The 20036-nt window shown below is 42.9% G+C and overlaps 1 protein-coding gene across 1 annotated transcript in view; it reads right to left on the bottom strand.

Annotated features, from left to right (window-relative positions):
• Nucleotides 1-8716: 8716 nt before the first annotated feature.
• EIF2S3 (eukaryotic translation initiation factor 2 subunit gamma) overlaps nucleotides 8717-20036 on the bottom strand; it is a 15995-nt gene continuing 4675 nt past the window's right edge. The window contains exons 4-7 of the mRNA XM_058441651.1: nucleotides 18129-18273; nucleotides 16043-16212; nucleotides 14176-14348; nucleotides 8717-10760 (exon numbers count right to left, since the gene is read on the bottom strand). Of these exons, the coding sequence (XP_058297634.1) occupies nucleotides 10697-10760; nucleotides 14176-14348; nucleotides 16043-16212; nucleotides 18129-18273 (552 nt within the window). The 3' untranslated portion in view covers nucleotides 8717-10696. The remainder of the gene's footprint in view (nucleotides 10761-14175; nucleotides 14349-16042; nucleotides 16213-18128; nucleotides 18274-20036) is intronic.

The following is a 20036-nucleotide window of genomic DNA, read 5'->3' as shown; positions in this document are numbered from 1 at the left end:
GCCAACATAGTGAAACCCCACCTCTACTAAAAATACAAAAATTCGCTGGGCATGGTGGTGGGCACCTGTAGTCCCAGCTACTCAGGAGACTGAGGCAGGAGAATTGCTTGAACCTGAGAGGCAGAGTTTGCAGTGAGCCCAGATCATGCCACTGCACTCCAGCCTGGGTGACACAACAAGACTCCATCTCAAAATAAAATAAAATAAAATAACTAAAATAAAATAAAATAGCACAGCCACTTTGCAAACGTTTAGCAGTTTCTAAGTTTAACATAGACTTACCACACAACCCAACATTTCACTCCTAGGAATCTACTTAAAGCAATTAAAACATACGGCCGAGCACAGTGGCTCACGCCTATAATCCCAGCACTTTGGGAGGCCGAGGAGGGCAGATCAACTGAGGTCAGAAGTTCAAGACCAACCTGGCCAGCATGGTGAAACTCCGTCTCTACTAAAAATTCAGAAATTTGTTGGGCATGGTGGCATATGTCTGTAATCCCAGCTACTTGGGAGGTTGAGGCAGGAGAATCACTTGAATCTGGGAGGCGGAGGTTGCAGTGAGCCGAGATCGTGCCATTGCACTCCAGCCTGGGCAACAGGGCAAGACTCCATCTCAAAAAAAGAAAAATTAAATTAAAAAACATATGACTACACAAAGACTTGCATGTGAATGTTTACAGCGCATTATTCTTTTTTTTTTATTTTTTTATAGAGATGAGGTCTCCCTGTGTTGTCCAAGCTGGTCTCTAACTCCCAGGCTCAAGTCATCCTCCCTCCTCAGCCTCCCAAATGCTGGGATTACAGGAGTGAGCCACTGCACCCCGCCTGCATTATTAATAGCCAGAAAGTGGCAAGATCCAAATGTCCATCAAGTGGTGAATGGATTAAAAAAATGTGGTATTTCTTTACAGTGCAATACTATTCAGCAATAAAAAGGAACAAACTATTGAGACATGCTACTACATGGATGAATCTCAAAAAAGTTTTAAGTGGCTGGGTGCGGTGGCTCATGCCTGTAATCCCAGCACTTTCAGAGGCCTTGGTGGGCGCATCACGTGAGGTCAGGAGTTCGAGATCAGCCTGGCCAACATGGCGAAACCCTGTCTCTACTAAAAATACAAAAATTAGCCAGGCGTGGTGGCGTGCGCCTGTAATCCCAGCTACTCAGGAGGCTGAGGCAGAAGAATCGCTTGAACCTGGGAGGCGGAGGTTGCAGTGAGCCAATATCGCACCACTGCACTCCAGCCCGGGTGACAGAGTGAGACTCTGTCTCAAAAAAAAAAGAAAAATTTTTAAGTGGAAGAAGCCAGATGCCAAAAGACGACATATTGTAGAAGGATAAGGGAATTATCTGGGGTGATGGAAATGTTCTGTATCTTGTTTAGGCTGCAGGATACAAGGGTGTATACAATTATCAAAACTCATCAGCCGGGCGCGGTGGCTCACGCCTGTAATCCCAGCACTTTGGGAGGCCAAGGCGGGTGGATCACAAGGTCAGGAGTTCAAGACCAGCCTGGCCCAAATGGTGAAACCCCATCTCTACTAAATATACACAAAAATTAGCCGGGTGTGGTGGCAGGCGCCTGTAATCCCAGCTACAGGGGAGGCTGAGGCAGGAGAATTGCTTGAACCCAGGAGGTGGAGGTTGCGGTGAGCCGATATCAAGCCACTGCACTCCAGCCTAGGTGACAGAATAAGAATCCGTCTCAAAAAAAAAAAAAAAAAAAAAAAAAAAAAAAAACTCATCAAAATGAATATTCAAGATTTGTGCATTTTATTGAATATAAATTATACCTAAATAAATAACATCTTATTTGCTCAACTAAGGAAGTACCAAGTGGGAAACATTTAGCCTTAAATGTTTATACCAGAAAAAGGGCTAAAAGGAAATTAATGGGCTGGGTGCAGCGGCTCCTGCCTGTAATCCCAACACTTTGGGAGGCCAAGGTGGGTGGATCACTTGAGGCCAAGAGTTCGAGACCAGCCTGGGTAACATGGCAAAACCCCATCTCTACAAGAAATACAAAACTTAGCCGGGCATGGTGGCGTGCACCTGTAGTCCCACCTACTTGGGAGGCTGAGGTGGAAGGATCACCTGGGTCTGGGGAGGTTGAGGCTGCAGTGAGCCTTTGTTGTGCCACTGCACTCCAACCTGGGCAAAAGAGGGAGATCTGTGTCGGGGGGATAAAGAAAATAAAATCAGTGAGTTAAGTACTTACAAAAAAAATAGCATGATAAACCCAAATAAAGTAGAAGAAGGAAATGAGAAAAGTAAGAAATCAGTGAAGTTAAAAGTACAATAGAGAGGCTTTAACAAATTCAAAAACTGGTTGTCTTTGTTTTCTGCTGCTATAACAGAATACCACAGTCTGGGTAATTTATAAAGAAAAGAGACTTATTTGGCTCATGGATCTGGAGGCTAGAAAGTCCAAAAGCATGGTGTCGGCATCTAGTGAGGGTCTTCTTGCTGCATGGTAACAGGAGCCCACTCTCGTGATAACCAACCCACGCTTGAGATGAAGGCATTAATCCATTTATGAGGGCAGAACCCCTGTGGCCTAATCACCTCTTAAAGGTCCCACCTCTCAACACTGTTACAATGATTAAATTTCAACATGAGTTTTGGAAGGAACATTCAAGCCATAGCATTGATCTTTTGAAAAGACTAATAAAATTTTTGAAAAATAAGCCAGGAGCACCTGTAATCCCAGCATTCTGGGAGGCCGAGGCGGGCAGATCACGAGGTTAGGAGATCGAGATCATCCTGGCTAACACAGTGAAACCCCGTCTCTACTAAAAATATAAAAAATTAGCCGGGCGTGGTGGCGGGCGCCTGTAGTCCCAGCTACTCGGGAGGCTGAGGCAGGAGAATGGCGTGATCCCTGGAGGCGGAGGTTGCAGTGAGCCGAGATCGAGCCACTGCACTCCAGCCTGGGCGAAAGAGCAAGACACCGTCTCAAAAAAAAAAAAGAAAAAAAGAAAAATAGGCCATGAGTCATATTTGATGAGAAACTTTGAGACAAGCAAAAGACTGTTGGGTTATGCTTTTGAGAATGCAAACCACTGGACTAATAGGTTTTGTTGTAATTGTGCAACCCTTTGGAGAAAGTTGAAGATGATTACAAATCATGACTTAGGAGATTTTGCAATGGACAAAGGTCTTGTTTAAGTCTGAGCTATACATATTCTGCATCTTACTATCACTAGTGTGTTTTTGGCTCGTTGAAGCTCCTACTGTGACATTCTTGGTATACATTTTTTTTTTTTTTTTGAGACGGAGTCTCGCTCTGTCACCCAGTCTGGAGTGCAGTGACACGATCTTGGCTCACTGCAACCTCCACCTCCCAGGTTCAAGCAATTCTCCTGCCTCAGCCTCCCAAGCTGGGACTACGGGCATGCGCAACCATGCCCGACTAATTTTTGTATTTAGTAGAGATGGGATTTCATCATGTTGTCCAGGCTGGTCTCGAACTCCTGACCTCAAATGATCCACCCACTTCAGCCTCCCAAAGTGCTGGGATTACAGGCATGAGCCACCACACCCAGCCCGGTATACATATTATTATTATTATATTTATTTTTTCTTGAAATGGGAGTCTCTCTCTATTGCCCAGGCTAGAGTGCAGTGGCACAATCTCTGCTCACTAACTTCCACCTCCCAGATTCAAGTGATTTTCCTGGCTTAGCCTCCTGAATAGCTGGGATTACAGGTGTGCACCACCACACCCGGCTAATTTTTGTATTTTTAGTAGAGATGGGGTTTCACTACGTTGGTAAGGCTTGTCTGGAACTCCCAACCTTGTGATCCGCCCGCCTCAGCCTCCCAAAGTGTTGGGATTACTACAGGCGTGAGCCACCGCACCTGGCCCTAGCCCAGTATACGTATCATTTTTAAAGGATTTATTGTTATCTCTTTTGGAGTATAATACTCAAAGTTATGATTCCTGCTAAGTCTTTTTTTGGGGGGGGGGGGACGGAATTTCCCTCTTGTCACCCAGGCTGGAGTGCAATGGCGTAATCTTGGCGCACTGCAACCCCCGCCTCCCGGGTTCAAGCAATTCTCCTGCCTCAACCTCCTGAGTAGCTGGGATCACAGGTGCCCGCCACCACACCCGGCTAATTTTTGTATTTTTAGTAGAGACGGGGTTTCACCATATTGGCCTGCTGGTCTCCAACTCCTAACCTCAGGTGATCCACCTGCCTCAGCTTCCCAAAGTGTTGGGATTACAGGCGTGAGCCACTGCGCCTGGCTTCCTGCTAAGTGTTTTTATATGTTTCTTGTGGCGAATATATTATTCAACGTTCACTTGTAATAGGAAATTATATTTAGGCCAGGAGCAGTGGCTCGCGCGTGTAATCCCAGCACTTTGGGAGGTAGAGGCAGGCGGATCACCTGAGGTCAGGTGTTTGAGACCAGCCTGGCCAACATGGTAAAATCCCGTATATACTAAAAATACAAAAATTAGCTGGGCGTGGTGGTGCCTGCCTGTAGTCCCAGCTACTTGGGAGGCTGAGACACGAGAATCACTTGAACCCAGGAGGCAGAGGTTGCAGTGAGCCAAGATCGCTCTACTGCACTCCAGCCTGGGTGACAGCGCAGGATTCCGTCTCAAAAAAAAAAATTAAATAAATAAATAAAAAGAATTTATATTTGATAGAAAGCATGTGTTGTAAGAAAATAAACTGTAATGGACACACCAGCTCAAAAGTGATTAACTGTAATGTATAATTTCACTACTATAGAAGTGGCACAAATTCACTTGTTAGTGTTAGATTTCTCCCTATGAGGCTGTATGAGAAAATGAAGTTGTGATTCGAACAGATTCAATGCTAATACTGATGTGGGGCGTGTTCCTTTTACATTCCTCTTCCTTCTTGTTGAGTCAGCAATAATCAATACTGCATTTTGAATTCTCAAATCACCTTAAGTCAAAAATTATTTCCTCTCAGGGATTCCCATGAAATATTTTTGGGACCAGTATTTTCACTTGTAATTTTAACCAGGCTGAATCAAAGGTAGCTCATAGCTTTATTTCACAATAGAATGAATTCACCACAAAATATTTTAAATCATTCCCTTTGACTAACGTTTAGGTGCCTTGCAATAGTTGCTATAATAAACAATGCTGGGGCCCAGCCCTGGTGGCTCGCACCTGTAATCCCAATGCTTTGGGAGGCTGAGGTGGGACGATCACTTGAAACCAAGAGTTCCAGACCAACCTGGGCAATATAGGAATAAAATAAAATAAGTAAACAATGCTGGAATGAACATCCTTCTACATATATCTTTATGAACATGAGCAAATATTTATGATTCTCAGATATGAATTCTGTCAAAAGGTGAGACATTTTAAAACATGATAGATAAAACAGTAATATATCCTCGCCTACATTGATTATAAATATTTTTAATATTTTTCTTTTTGAGATAGGTTCTTGCTGTCACTCAGGCTGGGCTGGAGTGCAATGGCGCCATCTAGGCTCGCTGCAAGCTCCACTCCCGGGCTCAAGCCATCCTCCCACCTCAGCCTCCTGAGTAGCTGGGACTACAGGCAGGGTCACCATGCCTGGCTTTTTTTTTTTTTTTGAAATGGGGTTTTGCCATGTTGCCAATGCTGGTCTGGAAGTCATGGCCTGAAGCCATCTGCCCTCCTCAGCCTCCCAAAGTGCTGGGATTACAGGCACGAGGCACCGCTCCCATCCTTTTTTTTTCTGAGACACGTAGTCTTGCTCTGTCACCCAGGCTGAAGTGCAGCGGCACCATCTGGGCTCACTGCAACCTCTGTCTCCCGGGTTCAAGCGATCCTCCCACCTCAGTCGTCCGAGTTGCTGGGACTACAGGCACACGCCACAACACCCAGCCAATTTTTGTATTTTTTTTTTTTTTTTTTGAGACCGGGTTTCCCTATGTTGCCCACGCTAGTTTCAAACTCCTGGGCTCTACCTCGTCTTGCACGACAGTGAGACCCTGTCTCAAAACAAAGACATTTTTCTTAAGCCTTTCTGGATTAGATTGAATTTGTAGAAAAAAATGGCAGCCATCCGTACATTGATCCCATCCAGTAATATTTTCCTTATAATTCATATCTTCTTTAGCAAAATGTGTTTTATTCATACATATCTTGAGTATTCCTGTTAAATGTATACCTGGGTAATTTACATCTATCACATTCTGATTTGTGTGTGTGGTGAATAAGGAAACTAGTATTAAATGATTTTGCATATTTATCTTGAACTTTGTCACCTTACTGAACTCTCCTAGCAGTTTTTCAGTTTCTGGGATGTATTTTCTAGGTGGACTATCTTACACTTTGTGAATAACATTCAATCTCTACATAAGATAAACTCTTTTACATTCAGTCTCTTCCATTCCCAGTACTTCTATCATTTGCTAAGCCCCAGAGAACAATGTTGTAGAACTGTAGTAGTAGCTGACGTTCTTGTTTTAGGCCTTAATGAGAACAGAGGTGATGAATTCTGATATAATGCAAATGATTGCTTCTCACGCTCTGAATTGCATCCTAGTTATTTCATCAACCTCACAATAACCCATTTTACCCAACTGAAATATTTACCTCACCTATCACATTATGGCAAGATGCTGCCGTGCTCCAACGTCTCATTACTGAAAATGATTCTGAAAGTTCTTTGCAGAGTACACATTAAGCTGTTTCCTTTACATCATCTCGCTTTTAAAAATCACTTTGAACTGTATCAAACACATCTCCAAGGTACTTTTTCTTTCAACCTATAATACATCCCCGTATACACAATATATTAATATGCTGCTGGACTTATTACATTTTAGTATGGACTTTGTATGTGAGAATGGTCTCTGGTTTTTCTGGGGTTTTGTTGTTGTTTTTGTGTAGTATTCTCTCCCAAGTTTGAGTAGTGGGGATAGAATACTTTTTTTTTTGAGAGTCTCGCTGCAGCACCCAGGCTGGAGTGCAGTGGCACAATCTCAGCTCACTGCAACCTCCACTTCCCAGGTTCAAGCGATTCTCCTGCCTCAGCTTCCCAAGTAGCTGAAACTACAGGCACACGTCACCACAACCGGCTGAGTTTTCTATTTTTAGTAGAGACGGGGTTTTACCATATTGGCCAGGCTGGTCTCAAAACTCCTGATCTCAAGTGATCCACCCACCTTCGCCTCCCAAAGTGCTGGGATCACAGGCGTGAGTCTCCATGCCCCGCCAGCAGAGGCAACTTCTTTTATTATTTGTTTGAGATGGAGTCTCTCTCTCTCACCCAGGCTGGAGTGCAGTGGCACGATCTCAGCCCACTGCAACCTCCAACTCCCAGGTTTAAGCGATTCTCCTGCCTCAGCCTCCTGAGTAGCTGGGACTACAGGCGCATGCCACCACGCCCAGCTAATTTTTGTATTTTTAGTAAAGACGGGGTTTCACCATGTTGGCCAGGCTGGTCTGAAACTCCTGACCTCAGGTAATCCACCCACCTCGGCCTCCCAAAGTGCTGGCATTGCAGGTGTGAGCCACTGTGCCCGGCCCAGCAGAGGTACTTTCTGAATCACCTGTTTCATGGTTATTAATCTTTTAAGGGTATCTGCTTCATTTTAGGTAATTAAAATTTTTTAAATATTATTTCCAGAAAAGCACCCATTTCACTGGAATCATCACCCTATCAAGTTTTTCTAGAAATGGGATTTATGAGTGCAGTTATTTGCATGTCCTTTTTAGAATAAAAGTCACGTTGCCTCTGCAAAAACAAGCACACACAGGCATCCCCTTTGGAAGTTAGATAAGAGGAGGAAAGTACCGAGAGCTTTCCAGGTCGGCTTAAAAATCACCTGGAAGATGTCATAGCTAGTCTGTCTTCATGCCCCCCATTTCTGTGAGGCTTTTACACCTTACTATCACAGTTGTATGTAGTATTCTCTAAAAAACAGGGACTCTGGCTATCGTGTTGAGAACAGACTGCAGCAGGGCAAGTGTAGAAGCAGGATAGAGTTAGAAGGCTAGTCCAGGTGAGAGCCACTGATGGCTTTGACTAAGGTGGTAGCAGTGGAAGTGATGAGAACCAGAAAGACTTTGAAAAGATCTTGACAGTAGAGCCAAGAGGATTTACATATGCAATGTACTTTTTTTTTTTTTTTTTTTTTGAGATGGAGTCTTGTTCTTGTCACCCAGGCTGGAGTGCAATGGTGTGACCTTGGCTCACTGCAGCCTCCACCTCCCGGGTTCAAGCGATTCTCCTGCCTCAGCCTCCAGAGTAGCTGGGATTACAGGCACCTGCCACCACACCCGGCTAACTTTTGTATTTTTAGTAGAGACAGGGTTCTGCCATGTTGGCCAGGCTGGTCTTGAACTCCTGACCTCGTGATCCGCCCACCTCAGCCTCCCAAAGTGCTGGGATTACAGGCGTGAGCCACCGCACCTGGCCGTAATGTACTTTCATCAGAAACATTACAGGCACATTCTCAACGAGGTACATCTCTTGCTAAGAATCACTGCGCTGGCTTCAAGTTCTATGAAAATGAGGTCCATTTACTTCCTATCTGTATATGCCCATTACACTCAGTACAGTGCTTTACAAATTTGCTGGTAATTCATGTGGATGTCTGAAATTAATTATAATAGAATTCTGGTTTCAAATCTTACATGAGATTAATTACAGTAAGTCTTTAAGTCTTACTCCAAAATTTCTGGTAGAAGGTACCTAGAAAACACATGGGGACATGTTAGATATAAAATTAATGTTTGATTTAGAATTTTTATTTGTGTTCCTCATGCTACAATACAACCTTCAAAGTCAGTGAAGTTTGTAACATTAATATGCTTCCTCAAAACATCAACTTAGATAACCCATAGCCAGAGCTTCTAAACTTCTACAATGCAACTTCAACATTCACAAGAGCACAATATGCTTCAAATCCAATCTCAACGCAAATTTAAGAAAAGCAAAGCAAATTGTATCATCAGACTACCAAAACTCAGTAAGATTCTGTAATTTAATATACCTACTTCTCAACGCTCTAAATGTTTCTCAACACTGGGGAGAGTTTTTAAAGATATCAATGCCTGAATTCTACTCCAAGCCAATTAAATCGGAACAATTAAAATCAGAATCTCTGAGGGGCATCTTTTTTTTTTTTTTTTAACAAATTGTAATCATGTCAACAGAACCTTTATGAAGCAAAAACATAAAGAAAATAGTGAGACAGTGGTCATGCCAGGCAGAGGCAGGCGGATCACCTGAGGTTAGGAGTTCAAGACCAGCCTGGGCAACATGGTGAAACCCCATCTCTACTAAAAATAAAAAAATTAGCTGGGTATGGTGGCAAGTGCCTGTAATATCAGTTACATGGGAGGCTGAAGCACGAGAATCACTTGAACCAGGGAGGCAGAGGTTGCAGTAAGCCAAGATCGTGCCACTGTACTCTAGCCTAGGTGACAGAGTGAGCCTCCATCTCAAAAAAAGAAAAAAAAGGAAAAGTACACGAAGTATAGGGACATGGGGAATAAGTTAAAAATCAAAAGGACTCACTCATTGCTTTCTAACATCTTTTACTTCTTGACCTTTTGAAACATCCAAAAATTAGTAGTATTATAATCTGTGTCACAATCATAATATAACAGTTAAGAAAAAACATAAAATGAAGGCCTAGAAAGATCTTTGTTACTCATCTAGAATTATTTGGTATAACAGTATTTTCCAATGGAGGAAGACTATTGGATTTCAGGCATAAAACAATGCAGAAAAAAATCTCAAGGCATCACAGGGAGAGGGAGATAACTTCTGACTCTGGTTTCCCATGTTTCAGGCCAGGAAGAGCAAGGGGAGAAAAATATTTGTCCACAGGAACAAGTAATCATGCTCTAAAGGACAATTTCATTCGAACCCATTCATTTCCTTTTCGTGCAAAATTTCAAAGATAAAGCAACATAAAATATGGGGCCAAAGAAAAGGGAGAATCAAGGAGAATTTGTGCCTTTAAGTTTTTACTGGTACAACAGTCTTTCAGCCTGGAGGTACTCAAAGACGAATCATGAAAAAGAAAAAAAACTTTATTTCAAACAGGTTCAGTGATATATGTGTGCGCTACAGCAAAGGCTGGTTGTGGCAAAGTTTCATTTCAAACTGTATGATGTGGGCTGGGCAAGGTGGCTCACGCCTGTTAATCCCAGCACTTTGTGAGGCCGAGGTGGGCTGATCACCCTGAGGTGAGGAGAGACCGGCCTGGCCAACATGCTGAAACCCTGTCTCTACTAATAATACAAAAATTAGCCAAGTGTGGTGGCGCGCACCTGTAATCTCAGCTACTCGGGAGGCTGAGGCAGGAGAATCGCTTGAACCCGGGAAGCGGAGGTTGCAGATCACGCCACTGCACTCCAGCCTGGGTGACAGAGCCAGACTCAAAAACAAAACAAAATAAAACAAACAAAAAAACAAAACTGCATGATGCATAATTTTGACATTATGTGGGAATGCTTAACTTCTGCCAAAATGTAGATTCAATCCAACATTATGCCAACTTTTATATTAATTGTAGTCCCTAAGTTTTCATAACCAAAAAAAAAAAAAAAAAAAAGAGAATAACCTTACAGTTACCTACTAAGGTAACAAACTGTGAAATTAATTCCCCAATATTGCTTTGAAAATAAACCCCTTGGTTGTTAAGAGAAATTCCAACTTCCAACTCCATCCGAATGTATTATTTAACCGGTATTCTTCAGTCATCATCTACTGTTGGCTTGATTGTCACTCCTCTTCTTATCTGACCCCAACCAATTAAACTGCAAAATGAAAATAAAAGAAATCATAAATCTTACATCCATTTCACTCTCATTACCAATCGTATGATAAATTTTACCTGCTTATCTTCTGAATTCAAATTTGTTCCCAAAGCCTGCTCCTCTATAAAGAAAGCCCACACTATATTCTTAGATTCTTTTTTATTCTTGTTTTTGTGTGTTTTTTTGACAGTCTCACTCTGTCACCCAATCTGGAGTGCGGTGGTACGATCTCGGCTCACTGCAAGCTCTAGCTCCTGGGTTCAAACAATTCTCGTGCCTCAGCCTCCCGAGTAGCTGGGACTACAGGCATGCGCCACCATGCCCAGCTAATTTTTTGGTATTTTTAGTAGAGATGGGGTTTCGCTATGTTGGCCAGGCTGGTCTTGAACTCCTGGCCTCAAGTGATCCGCCCATCTCAGCCTCACAAAGTGCTGGGCTTACAGGCATGAGCCATCGTGCCTGGCCTGAAAGTTTATTGTTTAAATCTATTTCAAAATACACTGGAAGTCGTATGTCTGTAATAGCAAAAAAATATAATCACAAAAGACAGTAAACTCAAAAGGGCATAAGTCACCACAAATAATTATTTACTTAAGAGACAACGAAAATTTAACTTTCTAATAATTCAGATAAATCTCCTAGACAAGTGATGAGACCATCGTGGGCACAGTAACATGGAAGCCTTAATAAAGGAAACAGGGCTGGGTGGGGTGGCTCATGTCTGTAATCCCAACACTTTGAGAGGCTGAGGTGGGAGGATGGCTTGAGGCTAGGAGTTTGAGATTATGCTGGGAAACACAGTGAGACCAAGTGTCTACAAAAAACAAAAAAATTAGCTGATCATGGTGGTGTGAGCCAATAGTCCTAGCTACTTAGACACTGAGGCTGCAGTGAGCTATGATCACGCCACTAAATTCCAGCCTGGTCAACAGAGAGACCCTGCCTCTAAAAAATATAAAATAAATTAAGGAAGTAGATAGTGGGCAGGGGTGATGTGAATAATTATGGGGACAATCAGGGCACAAAACAGTCTAATTTAGAGGGTTTATATAAGACAATGCAGAAGGAAAGCTTAAATGGGTTGAAGCAGGTTTCTACAAAAGTCCCAAATATCAAAAAGTAGTGAAAAGACTCTAGAAATTATTAAACACAGCATGATGAAAATGTTTTAAGAAGACTAATTTTGACCCAAGCTCTTAAGTAATAAAGAGGTAAACTAGGGGTCTTTCACACTAACTGTGAAGTGTAAAGTGATGGTATGGACTGTGATGAGGTGACAAGGAATGGAAAGCAAGGGGCAAACTCAATAACCTGGGAAAGAGCAAAAAGTCAGGAGCCAAAAATGTGTGTATGCTTCCTGGCTCTATGCTCTCAAAAGACCTAGAAGCAATAGCACCCTAAGAGACATGAGCACACCTGAACACTCAGCTTTTCATTTATAAGAGAAATGGCCAGTTCTACAACTGGAACAGAAGGTACAAGATGAGTCTGGAAGATTTTGTGCCAGAAAATAAGGAAATGTTCCAAAAAAAGAAGAAAGAGGTCAGCCATGGTGGCTCACACCTGTAATCCCAGCACTTTGGGAGGCCAAGGAGGGTGGATCACCTGAGGTCCGGGGTTGGAGACCAGGCTGGCCAACGTGGTGAAACCCCGTCTCTACTGAAAATACAAAAATTAGCTGGGCGTGGTGGCACGTGCCTGTAGTCCCAGCTACTTGGGAGGCTGAGGCAGGAGAATCACTTGAACCTGGGAGGCAGAGGTTGCAGTGAGCTGAGATCATGCCACTGCACTCCACCCTGGCGACAGAGCGAGATTCCGTCTCAAAAAAAAAAAAAAAAAAAAAAAAAGAAGAAAAAAAATGATGAGTACATGTCAAAAGGACACAAGAGCCAGCCTGAAGGACCTCCACTGGCCAAACGTTGAACAATGCACATCAAAATAAAGACAGTGATGGATCATAACATGTTGAATAAAACAGGACTCCATGAGTCCATACTATAACTAGATAGGGAAATAAATAATGGCAAAGAAAGAATGCCAAATGATAAATGTGGGGTGGTAGAGTTGAGGGAGGATACTGAGACCTGTAGAGGTGCTATGATTTTGTAATCATTATAGTCAAGTTCGATTCAGGCAAGAATCATCAGTGGCTGCTATATCCAGGGGTGTGGGATTTGATGAGCAGCAGGCTATTTGTACTGGCTAAAAAGATCTCCCTACAGATTGCTTATTAGTTGCAAGGGTAGAGAGTAACTACACAGCAGAGAAGCTGGACAACATCTTGACTACACAGTCAAAACTAACTTTAACAAAGAGGAGCAGTCAGATACCATGTGCCTCTAGCTGTGATTCCTGAAAAGGAGACTTCACGGTGTATTTAAGAATATACAACCTGAATCTAATGTTAGGCTTCCAAACGATAAGAAAAACCCAAATTGAGGAATATTCTATAAACTAGCTTGTATTCTTCAGAACTGTTAATGTCAATTAAGACAAAGGCTGAAAAACCTCCAGATTAAAGATCAAAGAGACATGAAATTAAATGCAAGATTCTAAACAGGAGGAACATGAAGTACATTATTGGGACAAGTAATAAAACTCAAACATGCACTGTAGATTTCAGTATTTTGCCAATGTTAAATTTCTAAGTGGTTATATAAGAATATCCTTTTTTGATGAGAAATATACACTGAAGTACTAAGAGATCAAGAAGCATAACATATATAGCCTACCCTCAAATGGTTCAGAAAAAAACTTATATATGTAAATAAATCTGTATGTGTGTTTGTCAATCTAGGAAAAAGCTATAGAGGAGTTTTCTGTAAAATTCTTACAATTTTTCTATTAAGTGTGAAATGATTTCCAAAGTCAATGACAATAGAAATACCGAACCCAAATTCATTCGGTTTTACATAGGTTGTGTCTAACAGGAAGAGAAGCCAATCACAGCATTTGGACTATAGTCAAGGTTGTAGTTTTTTTTGAGACGGAGTCTCACTCTGTCGCCCAGGCTGGAGTGCAGTGGCGCCATCTCGGCTCACTGCAAGCTCCAACTCCCAGGTTCACGCCATTCTCCTGCCTCAGCCTCCCAAGTAGCTGGGACTACAGGCACCTGCCACCACGCCCGGCTAATTTTTTGTAATTTTTAGTAGAGACAGGGTTTCACCGTGTTAGCCAGGATGGTCTTGATCTCCTGACCTCATGATACACCTGCCTTGGCCTCCCAAAGTGCTGGGATTACAGGTGTGAGCCACCGCACCCGGCCGAAGTATAGTTTTCAAAGTCATCCAAATAAATAGCTGAGACTGAAAGCCACAGTAACTATTGTCCTCAAGGAAGAGTGTGTGCTTTTTTTTCTGTACAACAAGACTGTGTCTTTTTTTAATTAGACAGTGGCAAAGACTAACAAACTTACCGCCAGTGTTTTTCAACTCTTCGGCTAAGGGCAATTTTTTCTCCTACCTCTGTGCACACTGGATTGGTCAAAACAATTTTACCCAAATCGGCCTTGACAGCACTAACTCTCCCTCCTGTCGACAGGGATCCTATGTTCACCATGAGCACTTCATTCTTAGACAGCTTTTGAACCTAGAAAAATAAATTAGGGAAAAATAAAACCCAAAATCAAGAAAATGCTTTCCAAATGTAAGTAAGAATTTACCAAATGCTATGGGAAATACGTTAATCATAAAAGAAAAAAAATTCTATAGAAATTTTATTGTAAAGGAATTTGAACTATATATAGTCTAAAGATAGCAAAAGGAAAGTTTATTTGGCACCCTCTGAATTTACACAAGATCCACCCTTAAAAAAATAGGGTAGTAACCATACCAGAGAACCTCTTAAAATTCTGAAGCAGTTACCTAGCACAAATGAGGTACAAAATTTCCCAAAGAGGGGAGCAGGGAGGACTACGGCTATATAAGAGTTAATAATGGGCCAGGCGTGGTGGCACATGCCTGTAATCCCAGCACATTGGGAGGCCGAGAAGGGCAGATCACCTGAGGAGTGGGGGAAAAAAAAGCATGATAGCTTATTTTCCTAAATCTTTGCCAACACTAGGTGTCAGCAATTTCCCATCTCTGCCAACCTAATCTGGGACATTTTTTTAAAAATCATGAAGCTGGGTGCAGTGGATCACACCTGTAATCCCAGCACTTTGGGAGGCTGGGATGGGCAGATTGCTTAAGCCCAGGAGTTGGAGATCAGCCTGGGTAACGCGACAAAACTCCGTCTCTAAAAAAAATACAAAATTAGCCAGGCGTGGTGATGTAGTCCCAGCAACTCAGGAGGTTAAGGTGGGAGGATGGCTTGAGCTGGGAGATCAAGGCTGCTGTGAGTCGAGATCGCACCACTGCACTCCAGCCTGGGCAACAGAGCAAGACTCTGTCTCAAAATAAACAACAAAAAAGTCATATGGATTTTAGGAATATCATGTCTTTGTCATAAATGGCTAATACTTTTCCCTGTTTTTTAAGTTTCTTTCTTAAACTGACTGCCATATAGTTCTCAATTTTGGCCGGACGCAGTGGCTCATGCCTGTAATCCCAGCACTTTGGGAGGCCAAGGTGGGCGGATCACTTGAGGTCAGGAGGTCAAGACCAGCCTGGCTAACATACAGTGAAACCCCATCTCTACTAAAAAATACAAAAATTAGCTGGGCATGCTGGTGCGTGCCTGTAGTCCCATATACTTGGGAAACCGAGGCAAGAGAATTGCTTGAACCCAGGAGGCGGAGGTTGCCATGAGCCAAGATTGCACCACTGCACTCCAACCTGGGCAACAGAGCAAGACTCCATCTCTTAAAAAAACAAACAAACAAAAAAACCCTCAATTTTGGGGAGGTCAAATTTATTTACCTTTTTCTTAATTTCTTCTTTTTTTTTTTTTTTTTTGAGATGGAGTCTCGCTCTGTCCCCCAGGCTGGAGTGCAGTGGCGCGATCTCGGCTCACTGCAAGCTCCGCCTCCCGAGTTCACGCCATTCTCCTGCCTCAGCCTCCCGAGTAGCTGGGACTACAGGTGCCCGCCTCCATGCCCAGCTAACTTTTTGTATTTTTAGTAGAAACGGGGTTTCACCGTGTTAGCCAGGATGGTCTCGATCTCCTGACCTTGTGATCCGCCCGCCTCTGCCTCCCAAAGTGCTGGGATTACAGGCATGAGCCACCACGCCCAGCCTCTTTTTTCTTAATTTCATGTTAACTATAAAACAATAAAACTCAACACTGGTTTAACAGTCCCATTTGTCACTTTTTTAGAAACAGGAATTTTAAAAAGCATTTACCTTTGCTGCTTTCTTGTCTCCTTCAGTGCGTACACCTAGAAGCCGTCTAAGCAGGAAATAGGAAATTTCCAATTCTGTGAATATCTCAGGTAAAGCTCCGACTGCACCAAGTACTTGCCCCACCATTCTGTCAGCCCGGCACAAAGTGGGGTCAATTTTTGTTCCAACTCCTAACATAAAAATAAAATGTATATAGCTCAATTTTTTATTTCCTATAACACCTATAAAGTGAATTAGTTGGCCAGGTGCAGTGGCTCACACCTGTAATCCCAGCACTTTAGGAGGCCGACACGGGTGGATGCCTGAGCTCAGGAGTTAAAGACGAGCCTGGGCAACACGGTGAAAGCCTGTCTCTATTAAAATACAAAAAATTAGCCAGGCATGGCGGCGTGCACCTGTAGTCCCAGCTACTCGGGAGGCTAAGGCAGGAGAATTAATTGAACCCAGGAGGCAGAGGTTGCAGCAAGCTGAGATAACACCACTGCACTCCAGCCTGGGTGGCAGAATGAGACTCTGCCTCAAAAAAACAAAGAAATTTAAAAAGTTCCTTAAGTTAAATTTTTAAAAAGTTTCCAGATTTCCCTTGTTTACCACACGCATGCACACAAAGGATAAAATGACAGATGGAACTACAGGCACACACCACCAAACCCAGCTAATTTTACTATTTTATTGGAGAAACGGCATCTCACAGTTTCCTAGGCTGGTCTCAAACTCCTGGTCTCAAGCAATCTTCCCACCTCGGCTTCCCAAAGCACTGGAATTACGAGCATGAGCCACCACGCCCAACCTGGTAAACTCATTTTTTCTTTTCTTCTTGTTGGTGACAGAGTGACACTCTGTCACCCAGGCTGGAGTGCACTGGTGTGATCTCGGCTCACCCTCCGCGTCCTGGGTTCAAGCAATTCTCGTGCCTCAGCCTCCTGAGTAGCCGGGATTACAGGCGTGGGCCACCACACCCAGCTAACTTTTGTATTTTTAGTAGAGATGGGGTTTTACCATGTTGCCCAGGCTGGTCTCAAACTCCTGAGCTCAAGCGATCCACCCACCTCAGCCTCCCAAATTGCTGGGATCACAGGCATGAGACACTGTGCCCAGCCAACCTGGTAAACTCTTTTTCGTTTTTTTTGTTTTATTTCCTTTTTAAAATTTTCAACCAGAGACACAACTTATTTGGTGAAGAATAAACTCTTTACCAAACATTTTCTTCTTTAAAGGTACAACACCCCTTCTAATTCTCACTCAATCTTTCATTTTTCTGGGTATTGAGTAATACACTAAGTTGTAAGGGACTAGAAAAGTTTTTAAATCACTTCAGTAATTGCTACACAAATTTATTTTCTTTTATTTCTACCTCATTGGAAATACGATCTGACATCATCCGACTGACATTTGTAGGTAATTTTCCATTTGCAAAATATACATAAAAGCAACCATGGTTGGGCAAGGTGGTTCACGCCTGTAATCCTAGCACTTTGAAAGGCCGAGGCAGGGGGACTGCCTGAGCTCAGGAGTTCGAGACCAGCCTGGGCAACATGGTGAAACCTCATCTCTACCAAAATACAAAAATCTTAGCTGGGCCTGGCGGCATGTACCTGTAGTCCCAGCTACTTGGGAGGCTGAGGCAGAAGAATTGCTTGAACCTGGGAGGCGGAGGTTGCAGTGAGCCAAGATTGCACCACTGCACTCCAGCCTGGAGGACACAGCGAGACTCCATCTCCCAAAAAAAAAAAAAACAAAAAAACAAAGGCAACCATCATCTAGCACAAAAATCGTGTTAACGAAAACATAAGTGTAGGTAAATATCTTACATAAGTCATCAAACTTATTTTTTTATATTGCTAAAAAGGACTCCCTCTATATTTGACCAAAATGTATCCTTTGTGTTTAAAAATAATTTTTACAAACCTATGAAACCATCTTATAACCTAAAACAAGAGCTTAACCACATGATTGTTCCCCCACTCCACTCTATTATTAAAATACCCAATTAAAAATCTGTAATATGTCCCTTTTGGTAATCCATCCCCCATGAAAAGTACCACAAATAGCCACAAATTAAAAGAGACGAGAAAAAAATCCTTACCAATAAGACCACCTGGAGCAGCATATTGCAGATCATTATGCTCCGCAAAAAGTGATACAATTTTGGAAAAGATTGGTTTACACATGAGTTTTCCTTCACTATCTTTGGAAACAATACCAGGTCTTACTTCTATCTCCTGGCCCACCTGTAAACATACAATTAGTAATTAGAATTACTGTGTTACGCAAAATTATCATTTACCTATCAAAAGTTCCAACAGGGACTGGGTGCGGTGGCTCACGTGTGTAATCCTAGCATTTTGGGAGGCCAAGGGGGGTAGATCACCTGAGGTCAGGAGTTTGAGACCAGCCCAGCCAACATAATGAAACCCTGTCTCTACTAAAAACACAAAAATTAGCCAGGTGTGGTGGCACGCGCCTATAATCCCTGCTACTCAGGAGGCTGCGGCAGAATTGCTAGAACCTGGGAGGCAGAGGTTGCAGTGAACCGAGATCGCACCACTGCACTCCAGCCTGGGCGACAGAGACTCCGTCTCTAAAATAAAATAAAATAATAATAAAGTTCCAACAGGAAGACCATAAAACTGAAAAGGCAATCATTCTTGTATTTCAAAGATCATTATTCTTAAAAAAAAAAAAAAAAAAGATATGAATGAGACTGTCAAAACCAGAACCATCCAACTGTTGCTAACTACCCACCACACAAGTCTATTACCACATCAAATGTGCTCCATACTTACAAGTCTATAAATTTTCAAGTCAGACACATTCAAAAGACATAACAGAAAACAAAGAAATACAGCTGGGCGTAGTGGCTCATGCCTGTAATCCCAGCACTTTGGAAGGCTGAGGCAGGCAGATCACCTGAGGTCAGGAGGTAAGAGACCAGCCTGGCCAATATGGCGAAACCCCGTCTCTACCAAAAAAATTAGCCGGGCGAGGTTGCGAGTGCCTGTAGTCCTAAGCAAGTCGGGAGGCTGTGGCAGGAGAATCATCACCTGAACCCAGGAGGTGGAGGTTGCAGTGAGTCGAGATCATGCCACTGCACTCAAAAAAACAAAACAAAACAAAACAAAAAACTATTATCAGGGCATGTAAATTAGTACAGCTACCATGGAGACCAGTATGGAGGTTCCTCGAAAACCTGAAAATAGAGCTACCATATGATCCATCAATTTCACTAGTGGGTATAATACATTCAACAGAAAGGGAAGCAATATATCAAAGAGGTATCTGCACTCCCATGTTTATTGCAGCACAGTTCACAATAGCCAAATATGGAATCAACCCAAGTGCCCATGAACAGATGAATGGATAAAGAAAATGCAGTATATAGGCCGGGCGAAGTGGCTCACGCCTGTAATCCCAACACTTCGGGAGGCCGGGCAGGTGGATCACTTGAGGTAAGGAGTTCAAGACCAGCCTGGCCAACATGGTGAAACCCCATCTTTACTACAAACACAAAAATTAGCTGGGCATGGTGGCGGGCGCCGTGTAATCCCAGCTACTTGGGAGGCTGGGGCAGGGAGAATCACTTGAACCCGGGAGGTGAAGGTTGCAGTGAGCCAAGATTGCTCCAGCTTGGGCAAAAGAGCAAGACTCCACCTCAAAAAAAAAAAAAAAAGAAAGGAAAGAAAAGAAAAGCAATGGCAGCATATATATACAATGGAGTATTATGCAGCCATAAAAAAAAATCCTGCCATTTGCAGCAACACATCTAGAATTGGAGGCCATTTTGTTAAGTAAAATAAGCCAGGCACAAAAAGACAAATATCACACATTCTCACTCATCTGTATATGTGGGAGCTAAAAAGGTGGATCTCGGCCGGGCGCGGTGGCTCACGCTTGTAATCCCAGCACTTTGGGAGGCCGAGGCGGGCGGATCACGAGGTCAGGAGATCGAGACCATGGTGAAACCCCGTCTCTACTAAAAATACAAAAAATTAGC

Source organism: Hylobates moloch, unplaced genomic scaffold, assembly GCF_009828535.3.
Source record: "Hylobates moloch isolate HMO894 unplaced genomic scaffold, HMol_V3 SCAFFOLD_7, whole genome shotgun sequence".
NCBI lineage: Eukaryota > Metazoa > Chordata > Mammalia > Primates > Hylobatidae > Hylobates > Hylobates moloch.
Note: the sequence above shows the minus strand (reverse complement) of the source record. Positions and strands in the feature narration are given on the sequence as shown.